The sequence below is a fragment of the Hordeum vulgare genome, chromosome 1H (genome assembly GCF_904849725.1).
Source record: "Hordeum vulgare subsp. vulgare chromosome 1H, MorexV3_pseudomolecules_assembly, whole genome shotgun sequence".
Taxonomy (NCBI): domain Eukaryota; kingdom Viridiplantae; phylum Streptophyta; class Magnoliopsida; order Poales; family Poaceae; genus Hordeum; species Hordeum vulgare.
In genome coordinates this window covers 330,728,860-330,744,972 of record NC_058518.1, presented here as the reverse complement: position 1 = coordinate 330,744,972, position 16,113 = coordinate 330,728,860, and the positions used below count along the sequence as shown (strand labels likewise).

The following is a 16,113-nucleotide window of genomic DNA, read 5'->3' as shown; positions in this document are numbered from 1 at the left end:
CCGCGCACCTCGACGGCCTCCCTTCGCTGCACCTCGACGCTCATGGTGAGCCATTCTTTTCCCATCTCTTTGTTCCTATAGGTAGATGCTTGCTGATGTTGTAGTTTCAAATAGGTGGATGGATTGATGTGGAATTTGTTAGATGGATGGATGGATTGATGCTTTAAATCCATTGTAAATCCATTGTACCTTGAGATTAATCATTCTTTTATGGACTTTTTGTAATGAACAAAACATAAATCCATTGTAATATTTAGCACTTTTTATGACAGTCGTAAATCACTTTCGTTACCGTTAAAAATAACAAAGTGTTTGCAATTAATCAAACAACTTTCGTTTAAGGGTAATACAGACATTTCAGCACACAACAATTTCTAGAATCTCAAACTACAATCTGCGAAAAGAACTAGGTGACAGATTCTTGGAGAACTTTCAAGAATCTAGATTCTGTAGAATCCTGGGTGAAAAGAATAGGGCCTTAGTGGCACTAGGGTACTCACAAGTTAAAGGTTTGGACTTTGATGAGACCTTTGCTCCTGTTGCCTGCCTTTAATAAATTCGCATCTTACTTGCTTATGCCACTTTAAATGGTTCTACTTTACATCAAATGGATGTGAAGAGTGCTTTTTCTTAACGGTCCTTTACAAGAAGAAGTATATGTATCACAGCCACCCAGTTTCGTTGACCCCGATCACAAACACTATGTGTATAAACTTCAAAAGGCTTAGTATGGCCTCAAACAAGGACCTCGTGCTTGGTATGATCATCTTCAGAAGTTTCTACTCGATGATGGTTTTGTGAGAGGGGTGATAGATCCTACTCTTTCAAAAAGGGAAAAAGTGATTTGATCTTATGCCAAACCTACGTAGATGACATCATTTTTGGTTCATGTAACATTCATCTGTGCAAGAAGTTTGCGGCCTCCATGACTGTGACCTTTGACATGTCACACAATGCGGACTTGAAGTTCTTTCTCGGTTTTCGAATTCAACAATTTCTAGAAGGATGTTTCTTGTCCCAAACCAAATATCTCAAGGACCTTCCTAAGAAGTTCAGTATGACAAATGCAAGTCCATGTAAGACACCGATGCTAACCAAACTTGTTGTTAACAAAGATACAAACAATATCCCATTTGACCCATCTATTTACCGCTCTATGATTGGTCCTTTTCTTTATCTTTGTGCATCTAGACCGGACATCATGTTAAGTGTAGGCATGTGTGCAAGATTTCAAGCTTCCCCTAGTTAATGTCATTATAAGGCGGTTAAGCATATTCTTAGATACCTTGTTCACACCACAAAGTTGGGTCTATGGTACCCCAAGGATGCCAAGTTTGATCTCGTTGGGTACACGGATGCAGATTGGGACAGAGATGAGGTGGGAATGATGTCTACCTCTCGGGCATGTCAATTTCTTGGATGCTCCTTGGTAAGTTGGTACTCGAAGAAGCAAAATTGTGTCTCTCTATCCACCGTAAAGTCGCATACATTACAACTGCAAGTTGTGCAACTCAATTACTATGGATGAGGCAAACTTTTAAGGACTATGGTATCACTTAAAGAAATATGCCTCTCCTATATGACAATGAAAATGCCATCAAGATTGCTGAAAACCCTATTTATCATCCTCGCACCAAGCACATTGACATTCGATATCACTTTTTAAGAGACCATGTGCAAAAGGGTGACATTGATATTGCTCATGTTGGCACAGATATGCAACTTGCCAACATCTTAACCAAACCATTGGACGAAGCAAGGTTCTGTCAACTTAGGAGGGAAATTGGTATCTTGGAGCTTGATAGCATTATGTGAAATCTTGTCCACATGTATACAATTATGTCATGTCTTGTCTAGATGTAAGCATATATTTAGGGGGGGATTCAATTAATGAATCTTCTTGTCTCTATGTGATGCACAAATAAACCAAACACTCTCAAAGTCACTATATTTGTCAAAACTATAGTAGCTTAAATGATGGAGTAGTGATGTTGGGCTCAAGGTTGAAATCTTCGCGGTGCCAAATCACTTATCCTCACATATGGTAGCTTTGCTCCTTATCATCTTGTGAGATCGAGCAAGTGTACATTATTTTAAGTCGCATGATTTCCTCTACATGTGATTTACCATTTCATCTACATATATCTTGTAAGCCTTCTTGGCGGAGTCACCATATGGCCTATCTCTAGATTATCATGCACAAAAGTCTCACCTGCCGGACATCCGGCATACACGCTGGATATCCGACCCGTCAAGTTACCATAGAGCAAAAATAGCACATCCCGAGGCGCCGGACATCCAGCACCCCTGCTGTACATCCGACACGTCCAGCTTCGGCGAACTTCCCAGACCCCAGATTTCTGGCACACAACTCCGTAAATCCGGCCATCCCGTTACGAGAGAGCAACGAATCGCCCATTTCTGGAATGGATGTGCAGGACTTAGCCCAGATGTCTGTCCCGTCGGCCTTTATGATGTTGGTCATCAATTTCATGGCGGGCATCCTGATCATACACACATGAAGATTGATGATTTTATACCACTTATAAAATCTGCCGGTTATATCACAAACGAGGACCTCAAGTATCCATCTAATGAGGTCTCTATCTTTCGGTCTTTTTACTATATTCTCTTTTAGTCTGTGCTTTGCACCCTTTATCAAAAGAAGAGATATCACTTGTGGGCTTGCAGATATTGCACTAACCTCATGGTGTGCATGCACATTTATCCCAAGAACCCTGTTGACACGGCACACTACATCTCGCATGAGATTTGTGTGGCGAGTTTCTTGCACACGCGTCAGTTTCCTTATGATCATATATCCACGCTATGATTGATCACACTAACCCTTTGCGGTTGCCAAGAGAGTTGTGCATTCCAAGTGGAAGCCTCTCATCATATTTTCGAGGTTGCCCTTGTCCACCCCATTGCTCCTGTCTGTCCAAGAGGACACCTTCAGCCGAGGGCAAGGCTCCAGCTCAGCCCTAGAGGGCTTATGCTCATTCTTCCTCTCTGAAGGAGAACTTTGGCCGCCTTGCCTCCTACATGGGGAAAGCCTAGTCTACCATCATGAAGGTTATCACTTTCAACTATTAGAAGAATCATGATGTCCAAACGCGCATAATCCTCTCCAAGAATTAGCTTAAGAAGTGTCTCCACTCTCGTGGCAGTCCGGTGAGCAAGGAAGATCCTCTCCCACCTGCTCCATCTACCTCCTCCTTCGAGTTTACATCCCGTGACGAGTACACTGAGTTCTTCGACGGGGTGGTTGATGGCGATGACTTCCACTAGGAGTGATCTCACTTCGTGTAGTAGTATCTTCGCACTTTTTGTCTGTTCCTGACAAAGCGGGAGAAGTAGTATCTATTTTGGCTATGCTATCGTGTGAACCATACATTTGCTTTGCTATGAGTGAACCATATATTTTTGTTATGTCTATTTGGTGGTAAGACTTTAATTGTGATATGGTATGATGTATCTGAAGAACTATCATATATGCTATCATATCTCTCTATCATATGATCTTGTGTTCATGGGTTGTCTATGGCTTGCTTATGTTTCAAACACTCTCCCATGTGCAAACATAACATATGTGCATTGAATTATTGCTAATCCAAAGATGCACAATTGAGGGGGAGCTCAATCAAAATTATCATATGACTTGTGCTCTTATGAAACACAATGCATTGTCTTTTATACTACATGTATGATTGTCATCAACAAACAAAAAGGAGGAGATTGAAAGTGCAATAATGCCCTTATATCATATTTTGATGTTGATGACAATGTACATGTAGAGGACTAATGGTGTTTGTCAAGTAAATCTCAGGTATTAGTCCTTAATTGACAATAGGTGTGGATCACAAACGTGTAGAATTAATATAACTTGAGAAATAAGGAACCAAGAGGTTTACAGCTCTCGTTTTCTGTTGTTCTTGAGTATAGGAATCCCGCACTAATAAGAGGGGGTCGATAGGGTTAGTAAAATACATGCTCAAGTCAATTCAAACTCCTTGCCTCTTCTAAAATGCAACCACTATTCACAACAAAAGACATTTTCTTATGCTAGTAGGATGTCCCGACCATGTGCCGGATGTCTGGTCGTTCAACAGTCGCTGGATTTCTGGGTGGTGGCACAGATATCTACGTGTGCTATCTAGAGAGCATCTAATTCCACCTAATATGAGTTGGGTGTCCGTCACACTTACTCCACAATGGCCATATTATCAGTACCACTATATATAGCCTTCTCCTACCTAAAGATAACATTGACCATTCACTTTGAGCTTACTCTAGAACACATATTTCTCTCTCACACATCCTCATACACCAAATCCAAGATCACAAAGCCATTTGAGAGTATTTGTGAGAAATTCTCCAATCAAGTGATAGATCCACTTCTTCCCCTTCTCCTGACCAAAGGAATTTGTGATTTGAGAAAGTCTTGAGGTTTTCCCCGTCGTTCTTTTTACTTTTGGAGCTTGGAGACTCCTAGGCGGTAGGAGTTCTTCAGTGAAGAATCAACCATTGTGATAATCCCCGGAAAGTTTGCGAGGGTATGGAGACCACCCCATGGTCTACCACTAGTGGTTGAGAAACGCCTTCATGGTTTTTTCTTAAGGAGAGAATAGGGTGAGCCTTTGTGGCTTTCGTGTGCCCTCATGGTAACAGCCATGTCTCTAAAAAATCATGCAACTTCCTTCCAAGGAAGTGAACATTGGCATACATCCTCGTCTCTCGGAGTTGCGATTATTCCAAACCCTAACTCCTTACTTGTGGTTACTTGTATATTTTACTTACTTGTATTACACTGTGCTTTCCTATCTTATTACTTGTTGCTTTGGTAATCTACTTTGCACCATTACAACCTAAGCAATTGTTAGGATTACTTTCATATTCCACTACATCGCCTAAAATTGCTAAGTAACAATTAAAATTTGGAATTGTACCTATTCACGCCGCCTAGGTCCATCTCTATCCTTTCACATGACAGTGACAATTTCAATCTGTGTGGGAACATGGTATGATGTTGTATTTGCTAGTGGATATGAAAAGGTAGATGGGTGTGTCAAAGTCCAAGTTTCAGATGAGAAACACCAATCCAGTTTCTCAAGTAATGGAGCCTCTTGCATGTTGCTCCAAGTGAATTTCCTTCCTTTTAGATGTATTTCAACCAGGGCAAGTTTACTTATGGCCTCATTAGATGAAAACATTTCAAAAATGTTACCCCCAACTCTACTTCTATTTTGTGGGTATCTCATGTAGTTAAAATCACGCACAAGCAACAAATTTGAGTCATTTGACATTTGGAGGTTTTGAAACCAATTAATGAAATTAGCTCGGACATTAATGTGATAGGGGCCATATATATTAGTGAGGATCCATGTTGCCCATTATGTGAAGATGTATTTAAAATGGAAATGGAGAAATCATTAAAACTATTTGACCATGGAAGTAATGTTCATTCCATTCAACAAGCAATCCTCGTGAGGCCCGAATGGAGGACAAATACTCAAATTTGAATATTCTTCTACGTCAATATTTTTATGTATGAACTGTCAAAAGTTTCTATTTTTGTTTCATGTAAACAAAGTAAAGCACATTGAGATTCTTCAATTTTGCTAGAAATAGCATGCCATTACTGATGTCTACTACACAAATTTATTCTTGTAGGCAATGTTGGGCCTTCAAGTGCAGAGTTTTGTAGGACACTAGAAAAATTTCCCTCAAGTGGATGACCTAAGGTTTATCAATCCGTGGGAGGTGTAGGATGAAGATGGTCTCTCTCAAACAACCCTGCAATCAAATAAAATAAATCTCTTGTGTCCCCAATACACCCACTACAATTATAAATTGTATAGGTGCACTAGTTCGGCGAAGAGATGGTGATTTAAGTGCAATATAAATGGTAGATATACGTCTTTGTAATCTAAAAATATAAAAATAACAAGGTAACAAGTAGTAAACAACGAGCGAAACAATATACCAATTCTTGGAAATAAGGCCTATGGTTCATACTTTCACTAGTGCAACCTGTCAACAATTCTAGCATAATTGAATCATATAACCATCCCTCAATGTGCGACAATAGTCACTCCAAAGTTCCTATCTAGCAGAGAACATAATATGAAATTTGTGTAGGTAGTAGGAACACCTCAAAGTTACCCTTTCCAATCAATCTATTCAACTATTCGTGTAAGTGTCACAAACAATCCAGGAGTTCATACTAGAATAGCAAATACGATACGCACCAACCAACTTTAATATCGCCTAGATACTCCATTGTCTCCATAAGTATCCATGAGTTGATTATTTGACTTGCATCAAACAGCTTCATATTCATATTCAATCCAACACAAATTACTTCAAAGAGTGCCCCCCAAGTTTCTTTTCGGAGAAAGTAGGACAAGAACGTGTATAAACCCATATGCATAGATAACCCTCAATGTCACCACGGGAATCTGCAAGTTGATTATTATAACATATATCAAGTGAATCAATAGAATACTCCATTGTCACCACATGTGTCCACATGCAAGACATATATCAAGTGTTCTCAAATCCAATCCCACATAACAAAAATCTCAAAGGTAAATACTCAATTCATCACACCAATATAGCAAGGTAAGAACACCATTTGATTCAACTATATGAACAAAGCTTGTGATACATCAAGATCATGACATCTCAAGAACACGAGAGAGAGAGAGAGAGAGATCAAACACATAGTTACTCGTACATACCCTCAGCCCCGAGGGCGAACTACTCCCTACTCGTTATGGACACCACCACGATGATGAAGATGGCCTCTGATGATGATTGCTCACTCCGGTAGGGTGCCAGAACAGGGCTCATGATGAATTTTCTTCGGTAGAAAGGCTTGTGGCGACAGAGCAGTAGTCGAGATGATGAAGATGGCCTCCGGTGATGATTTCCCCCTCCGCCAGGGTGACAAATTAGGTTTCCACGTGATATCGCTTTCGAACAGAGGCTTGTGGCGGCGGAGCAGAAGTTTATGTTAATTTTCAAGGAGTTCTCAATATATAGGATTTTTTAGCGTTGGAATCAAGCTAGGAGGAGTCACAGGGGGGCCATAAGGCATTAGGGCATGACCAACCACCATGTGCATATCTTGTTACCTTTTGCGGGCCCTATGGGTCTTCTAGCACTGAGTTGGAGTTTTTTGGGTCCCTTTCCTTCAAGAAAAAAGTTTCTGGCGATTTCAAGAAATTTTCTGCACAAAAACAACACCACCGTAATTCTGCTGAAAACAACGTCCGTCCGAGTTAGCTCCATTTAAATCATATAAAGTGCATCAAAACCATACAAAAGTATTGTAAACATGGGCAAGTATGGCATTGATACTTCATAAATTATTGATATATTGGTGACGTATCAATTACTTAGGATCATTTATTCCTCCGATACTCTAGTTCAGAATGGTTTACTCTCGAGCCATATGCAGAGTGATAAAGGTCACACTTTTTTCTACATAACATCACACATAATTCAACCATCCACAAATACTTTCCAACACTTAAAATTCCATAGAAAACAACAAACTAGAGATAGTAAAGGTTCGGTGCAATATTATCTTTCTATGAAATACCCTAGTAGTCCACTAGCATAATTCCAAAATAATGCTTTGTTGTCTTACATACTAAAGGACAAAGCACATCATAGTCCAAATAACTAGGACCCAAAATATTACAAACTTGATGATAGAACAAGTTCAAATGTTGAGACACAAAACTAGTTATTGCCCTTCAATCAAGTTTTTGTATAGAAAAATCTTTGATTATGCACACTTGGTACAGACCAATCACAAGTCCAAGGCACAAATAAATTTACATTAAAAGTTGTGTTAAGCTTAAAGCATTAGTCATATATAGCATTCCAGCGATTCTAACCTAGACTATTTTCATTTTTTTAGAAATAAATGGTTTGTCATGTGATCCATATGGTACATAGAAAATGCATTTTATACTTATCAAAAAAGGCGGGTGTCCGACCTCATCGACTCGGACACTGATACTTGTGATCTACGTTGAGTTTCCCATAAAGAACAATTGTTGATGCAACACATTATAGATAAGTATTTTCCTGAGTAGAGAACCAAGGTTTATCGAACCAATAGGAGTAACAACCAACCCCCATCTGCAACGACTGCATATAAAGAAGCAAACACTTGCATCCAACGCAGGCAAGAGGGTTGTCAATGCCCTTGGACTTGTTATTTGCAAGAAAGTAAAGTGTGTAGATGATAGTTGATAATTGCAAAGTACTCCCTCCGTTTCAAAATATAAGACCTTTTAGAGATTACATTAGAAGACTACATACGGAGCAAAATGAGTGAATCTATATTCTAAAATATGTCTATGTACATCCATATGTAGTTTATAGTGCAATCTCTAAAAGGTCTTATATTTAGGAACGGAGGGAGTAGATAACAACTAAATAAAGGCAGGAAGGTAATTGTAGCGTTTGTAAGCTTATAAGTGAATGGACCTGGGGGCGTAGTTTTCCCTAATGGTATCTCTCCTGTAGTAGGCATACGGTGGGTAAACAAATTACTGTTGGACAATTGATAGAAAATTGCATAATTATGTGATATTCATGGAAATGATCTTGTATATATAGGCATCACGCCCATAAGCAAATATCTCGACTCCCACCTGCACCTATTACAGTTACTCCATCCATCGACTGCTATCCAGCATGCATCTAGAGTATTAAGTAAAACAGAGTAATGCTTGGAGAATAATGACAAGATGTAGACAAAGAGAACTCAATCAATATGAATTAACCCCATCGTTTTATCCTTAGTGGAAACATACAAAGATGTGTCCTAATCCTTTTATATCACTGAGATATAGAACTCCGCCAGATTAGACCCACTACAACGCACCCCTCTCACTGAAGAAATATCAATCTAGTTGGCCAATTTATTTCAATAGATCAGAGAGATTTACGAAGCGATAATAATCACGTAAATAAGAATCATAATATAACTTAGAGAAGACTCAAACCTTTATCATGAATAATCTAAACATAAACCTACAATTCATCGGATACCAACAGATGCACCGCAAAAAAGAATTACATCGGGTAGATCAAAGTGAAGATGCGATGATCATTGTATTGAAGATCAAGAGAGAGAAATAGTCATCTAGGTACTAACTATGGACCCGTAGGTCTCTAGTAAACTACTCAAACATCACCATGGAAGCAACAAGGTTGATGTAGAGGCCCTCCGTGATCGAGCCACGCTCCGACAGGGCACCGGAATAGGGCTCCATATGAGCACACGACGGAACGAAGACTTGCGGCAGCAAAAAGAGTGTTTTTGGTTGCTCTCTTAGGGTTTTGGGATATTTTAGAATTTATAGAGCAGAAAGGGACGCCGGGGGCCACACGAGGGGGCACCACACATGAGGGTGCGGCCATCCCCCTGGGGACGCCCTATTGTGTTCTCCTTCCCTCGTGCAGCGTGTGGTCTCCTCTCAAAGCTTCGAGGTCTTCTTTTGGTCTAGAAAAATCATTAAAAACCATGGCTATTGGACTTCATTTGGTATTGTAAACCTGAAAAGCCAAAAACATGCAGAAAACAACGACTGGCACTGGACATTGGGTTAATAGTTTATTGCTCAAAAATAATATTAATTGGTATATAAACATCCTAAAAGCATCATAGAATGATAATGTTATAACGTGGAACGATCAGAAATTATGATAATGTTATAGCGTGGAATGTTATAGCGTGGAACGAATGCGTCTTGATGGACGAGCATTGAGCGATGTCGCTATTTGGCGTCGTGGTGGCATAGGTGACAGGTAGGCCTGTCAAGATCAATGTGTTGATCCCTCCTGAAGATGGGTCAACAAAAGATATCGTTGATAGATTCTATATTATGCGCATGCACTGCATAGTGAGGTTTGCTAGACCGGTTGATGCTATCGGTTCGCTGTGTGGCATTGAGTGAGGCCATCGGATTAGATGATGTTTATTGGTGCAAAATCAGGACACACCATCAAGCATGTAGGTATAGCAAGAGGGATCGCAATATGACTTTGCGTTGATCAATGTATTTGTTGTATCTGGCTGTGATGAATAATATAATAAAGATGATTGTGTGCATCCTTGGATGGAGGTGTCGGGGTTTCAAAATCCATTTCAGAAAAAAAAAACTAGGCTAACAACTATGACTTAAGGCTTACATGCATGATTTTTTTATGTTACATGTCCCATTCCGGCTCCGCCGATGTATTGAAGGGGTCTATAAAACATCAAAAGGTGGTGATGCCACAAGATTTCTAGAGCAGTACACCTAGTGCGGTTATTTTATACTACCTTTATCGAGGTTTGTAAGGCGGACACAATTTTCTTAATTTGACTAACAAAATGTGTGTACTATGCTCTTCATTTGACCACGAATTAAGTGATATGTTTTAGTGATACATAAGATACATTTTGCTAGTTAAATTGATCTGATCGTTGTAATTCCAATCTGATAGTTGTGCATATGTAACCATGAAAAGCAAGTGCCCAAATAATGAGAAAGGAAAAGCTAATACTTTACAAATAGGAAGGATGATATAGACTTGAATGTTCCTACTTGTGTATTTGTTTTCCACATTTTTTTTGCGACATGAAAGTTGATTTGAATGTTTGAAAATTTCAGGCTCCATGAAGCCCAAAGCAAAAAGTCCACTCTCAAATGCCTAATGGAGCTTGAGCTCCATAGAGCCCTTTATTTTAAAAGTTTGATATTGAAATATTTTGTTGAAAAGTAATTTTGACAACTACTTTCCTATGCTATATAACTCCCATATGAAGAAACTCGTAACTAAACTGATTTTTTATGACACGGAAAAATAATTTTATATGATGCTCCATTCTATTTAGGTATTTCCTATTCGTTTCAATCTTGTATTTTTTCTGTCTCAGTAACATTACTTCATTTTTTTTACGAGTTCCCTCAAAAAAATAATATTATTTGATGAGTTCTTACAAGTACAAGTATGAATTATTTCACTTTTTTGGGAGAATCACAGAAGGGAGAGACCATATATTGGGTTGTCAATTAGTTGCGCCTATTCCTTGCAGTCATTTATTCACTTATTCTACCAAACTTTCTTACTACAGTACCAAAATATTCTTGTATTTCTTGGAGTACCATCAGTTCATCCACAAATACTGAAAATGTTATTTTACCAGACCAACTAGATACTCTAATGTTGTGTAACAGAATAACTAGATGTTCCTTATATGAACTCTAATGTTGTGTTTGGTGACCAAATCATGTGCACGCAAGTCACATTTAGTTAATACCTCGACTATCGCACTTAATCATCATCCAGTACGAATTGTGGAAGGATGACTTTGCACTATAAAATTAACACTACCTATTTGCATTGCTGTCAAAGAACAACTAGTTATATGCAAGTATATGCATTGTTAAACATACATAGTTGAGTAGTTGTGTGCTACTTTTTATATATTATTTTTGTGCAAATGCACAACTATTGTTCAAAATATGAAAAGTGTCATGTAAAATCCGAAATGTCCATATCAAACTAATATATCACGCTTGTAAGATAAGAGAAAAGAGAGGTGGAAATTTTTGCCTTAAAAGAAAATTGTCATACAAAGAAAATTTACAGAATTTGGACCCAACAAGTCTCAAATAATACGGTTTATACAGTTTATGTTCTTAGTCATAGAACATCCATCATATGCTTAATTGTAACCTAAGTATGCACGCAGGTAGCATGGACATCCCCTTATTATGTTCTACAGTATCAGAAACAAAAAAGAAAACAACAACAAAATGCAAGAGAAAACCACCAAACTCTTGCAATGGTACCTCCACCACCTCCCATCAAACACCCCCCCCCCTTGCACAGCTGGTAGATACTGTTGACGGCACACGCAAAGGCAACGGGCGCACACACTCGCACGTACGATATCACGCCTGATGCGCGCTGTCGACATCAATGTCAACGACCAAGGGGCAGGTGAGCCGGGGTGTGGGCACGGCATAGAGCCTCGTGGCACGCGGCGCGGTGAGGCCGAAGATGTCACTCATGTCGAGCTCTGACGGCTTCATGCCATCAGGTAGCGCCCAGCTGAACCCGTGGGTGAGCTGAGCGACGGCGAGCTCCAGCGCATACAGGCCAAGCGCCATCCCAGGGCACGAGCGTCGCCCGGATCCAAATGGCAGGAACTCGAAGCAGCCGCCCTTGAAGTCGACGCCGGCAGCCTCCCCTTCCCCTGCGATGAACCGCGACGGTCGGAATGTGTCCGGATCCTTCCATGCCTTGGCGTCGCGGCCGATGGCGAAAACGTTGATCATGACGCGAGAGGCTCGGGGCACGGAGTAGCCCCCGACAACACAGTCTTCGGCGGTCTCATGGAGGAGCAGTGGGATGGGCGGGTGCAGCCGGAGCGTCTCCTTGATGACACACTTGAGGAAGGGGAGCTTGTCGAGGTCCGACTCGTTCACATTCCGGTCGAGACCCACCGTGTCGACGAGCTCCTTCTGTAATCGACGGAGGTCGTCCGGGCTGTGCATCATCTCCGCCATCGCCCACTCAATTGCCGACGCCACCGTCTCGGTCCCGCCAAACATCACGTCCTGCCGCCCATACACGCACACATCCACATCAACAGGTTAGCTTATAACCCGTTCAAAAAAAACCAGGTTAGTTTATAAACTAAGAACACCAACAGGTGTCGTACCTGCGTACATTATATAAAACATAGTACAGTACTGTGTTCAATTTTGCGCGCCTAGTGCTGTGCCGTTCTGAAGTTACGAGGTCGTGGTCGTTTTTCCTTTTCGACGTGCACTCAATCGCAGAAGGGCCGAGACTTAACATGATTCCTACCGTGAAAGTAAAGAAAACGATGTGGTTGGTGCAATGGCAGGGAAGCCGTTTGCGTTCAGATGTTTAAGTCGAGAGCTTTTCCCTTGGGAAGGTGACACGCACCACAACATCAAGTCGGCCGGCCAAAGCTTATCTGCGTGAGACATAAGGTGAAAAAAATGACGCACCATAAAAAGTCGGATGCAGAGCCCCAATCTTGGAAGTTTTCGGCTGGTTTTTCTCCGGTGGAAGTTGAAAACGATGCAGGATACGGTGTGTGTATGTGTGTGGGCGTGAATGAACCAAACGAGAACTGAAAAGTACAAGCAGATTACTAGCAGCCATGGCTGCGTGGGCGCGGCTTCTGCACCTCTCTACATGCACCGATCCTGACCCGGATGATCATTCATGGGCGATGAAACAAAAATAAGCCCCCAGGCCCCGACAACGCCTCACATATACTCGTATATGTGGCAGCTCTCGGTGCATAATAATTAAGGTCATATACTAAAGATTGACGGGTTCGCATTCCGGTACGTAAAGAGACAAACATAACTAGGGTCCAGCGTACCTATTGTATGTGCATACTACGTCATCTGTGGTTCATGCGTCAAAGCAGCTTGCCCCGTAGTGTATACGGCGCCACCTCCTCGTTTGGTTGGGTCGGGCTTTCCGACGGGAAGAAAAATGTGCACGTCACGTGTCTCTAGCGAGGCGTCTGCCCGGCTACGGCTCAGGGCGCAAAATGTTGGGGGAAAGCTCAAGGGAGCAAGCTTGATGATATGTTTTGACCTCGCGTCAACACACATCTAAAAGTTTGAAATGTATTTGGATTAATTTTATTTTCCACGAATATATTAGTACTTGCTGGAATTTCATTGGAATTTCATCCAACATGGTAGTACCAAGTATACGCAACAAGCGGATGTTTATTACAGCACGTGCTGGACATTGACGTGTACATTAATCGCCATATATATGGAGGTATCTGCACGATCTTTTTTTGGTATGATATTAATTTAATTTTATTCTTTTGCATGATAGTAGTACTGGACGATCAAAACTGACCTCAAGAACAGCTCGGTCGCCGTATATCTTACTGGAGTAGGAGGATCTTATTTAATCGTCAGAGATATCGCTTGCACTCGCCAGGCATTAATCAACCGCGCGTAGTGATAAGCAAACCATTTAATTGCTACGATAAATAAGGATTTCGAGGTAAGAAATTTGCTTGCCTTTTTTGTCCGTTTATCTGGTGTCGAGGTGTGTTTCGGTAGACCCCTTCTCACAAAACGTAAAAAAAAAAACATATATCTACATTGTATTGTATACTACAGACCGTTATATGTATACAATACGAGATGAATATACGTATGACGACTTGTAATGTATAATAATATACAATACGAGTTAGGTGTACGTTTTCATTTTACGTTTTGTGGATGGGGTCTAGGAAAGCAAAATTGAATACATATTACGTTGGTGATTTGTTTTTGTGCGCATATTATGGTAGTAATTGATTAGGGGAATAAAGAGGGAAGTTTTGGTTCACGTACCATGATGATGGCCTTGATGTTGTCACGCGTGAGGCGAAGCGTGTTCTGCAGCTCATCCCCGCCGTCGCCGGCGGCCTTCTTGGGCTTCGCCTCAGGGAGGAACGCCAGCATGTCGTCCACCATGTCCGCGTCGACGTCGTCCGGGTTCTTGCCCCTCGCCATGTGCTCGTCGATGATCTTGTCGATGAACTCGTCGAGGGCGGCGCGTGCGGCGCGGAGGCGCACGTTGATGCCCTGCGGGTCCGCCCAGCTGAGCCACGGGAAGAAGTCGCCGATGTTGAACGCGCCGAAGAGCTTGGAGAACTCCTGGAGGATAGCGATGAACTCGTCCTGCTTGCCGCCGTCGCCGTCCGCGGCGGCGCCGGCACCGAAGGCGGCGCGGAAGATGACGTTCTTGGTAAGGTTGAATATGAGCTCGCCGAGGTTCACGGACTCGCCGCTCCGCCGAGCCACGGCGCGGACGAGCGCCGCGGATTCGTCGCGCACGGCGATCCACGTCTCCGGACGGCGCCGGCTGAAGAGCTTCATCACGCAGAGCTTGCGCATCTGGCGCCAGAAGGGCCCGTAGTGCGCGAACGCCATGTCGGCACGGTCGTAGGTGAGGTAGGCGATGGCGATGGTCGCCGGCCGGTTGGAGAAGGCGCCGTCCTGCGCCTGCAGCACCTCCCGGGCGTACTCCGGCGTCGACACGGCGAAGGCATGGAGCTTGCCAAGGCGGAGGTAGAGAAGGCCGCCGTACTGCTTCGCCAGCGCCGCGAGGCCCCGGTGGGTAAGCTGGTCCATCATCGACATGTTGCCGACGATGGGCAGCGGGTTCGGCCCCGGAGGAAACGGCGGCGCCTTGCCCCGCCGGCACCGCTGGAACACCACGAAGGCCACCGAGGCAACGAACAGCCAGCTCAGCGGATCTTGGAGCCATTCCATGGCGCTCTTGCCCAAACCCACCATTGATGGATACTCGAACTAGAAGCTGTAATTTGTTTTTGGCTTTTCTCGGGGTTTAAGGTTGATGTCTTATAGCGCTCTTGAGGTAGAGCTGAGGAGAAAAGTGGAGGGTGCCGGGTTTATATAGGTGGAAGGAGGAGTAGGTGGGATCAGAGCGATTGTCAGATTAGGTTGCGACATGTATGGTAGTAATACTAGCATCCAGCATCATATATTTTTTCCGCGTTTCTTTCCGATGATATTTATTTGGGGACCATGGCAAAGGGGTGGATAGTAGAAAGAAGATGGTTTAGAAAATTTTGTTTCTAAATCAAGCAGATGGAGTTTCCTAAAGCATGATTGTTTGCTTGCCGGTGGAATACCAAATTAAATAAGTTTTTTTTTGCGCGGACCAAATTAAATAAGTTAATACTCCCTCCGTCTCAAAATAAGTGTCTTAACTTTGTACTAACTCTAGTATAAATTTGGACTAAGCTTGAGACAGTTCTTTTGGGACGGAGGGAGTAAAATATAGTACATGAACGCGGTGTAAACCATATATTAGAGCATTCCCAAATAATCTACTCCCTCCTTCCGAAATTACTTGTCGCATAAATGTATAAAAAAAATGTATTTAGAACTAAAATACATCTAGATACATTCATTTCTATGACAAATATTTTCTGATGAAGAGAGTACTTATGTTTGTATTACGTATGGAGACATGGGAGTATTTATGATGACGTAAAATTTCCACATTAAA

At 42.0% G+C, this 16,113-nt stretch overlaps 1 protein-coding gene across 1 annotated transcript; it reads right to left on the bottom strand.

Annotated features, from left to right (window-relative positions):
* Nucleotides 1–11,613: 11,613 nt before the first annotated feature.
* LOC123434242 (cytochrome P450 84A1-like) lies at nucleotides 11,614–15,479 on the bottom strand. Its single transcript, XM_045115501.1, has 2 exons — nucleotides 14,427–15,479; nucleotides 11,614–12,638 (listed from the first exon to the last, which is right to left on the bottom strand). The coding sequence occupies exons 1-2, from the start codon at nucleotides 15,372–15,374 to the stop codon at nucleotides 11,970–11,972; spliced, it is 1,617 nt and encodes a 538-aa protein (XP_044971436.1). The 5' UTR covers nucleotides 15,375–15,479; the 3' UTR covers nucleotides 11,614–11,969.
* Between the last annotated feature and the right edge of the window lie 634 nt (nucleotides 15,480–16,113).

Coding starts and splice junctions, on each gene's coding strand:
- LOC123434242 (XM_045115501.1), bottom strand. CDS start 15,374: ATGGTGGGTTTGGGCAAGAGCGCCATGGAATGGCTCCAAGATCCGCTG. Junction 12,639..14,426: donor ACATCAAGGCCATCATCATG/GTACGTGAACCA, acceptor TATGGGCGGCAG/GACGTGATGTTTGGCGGGAC.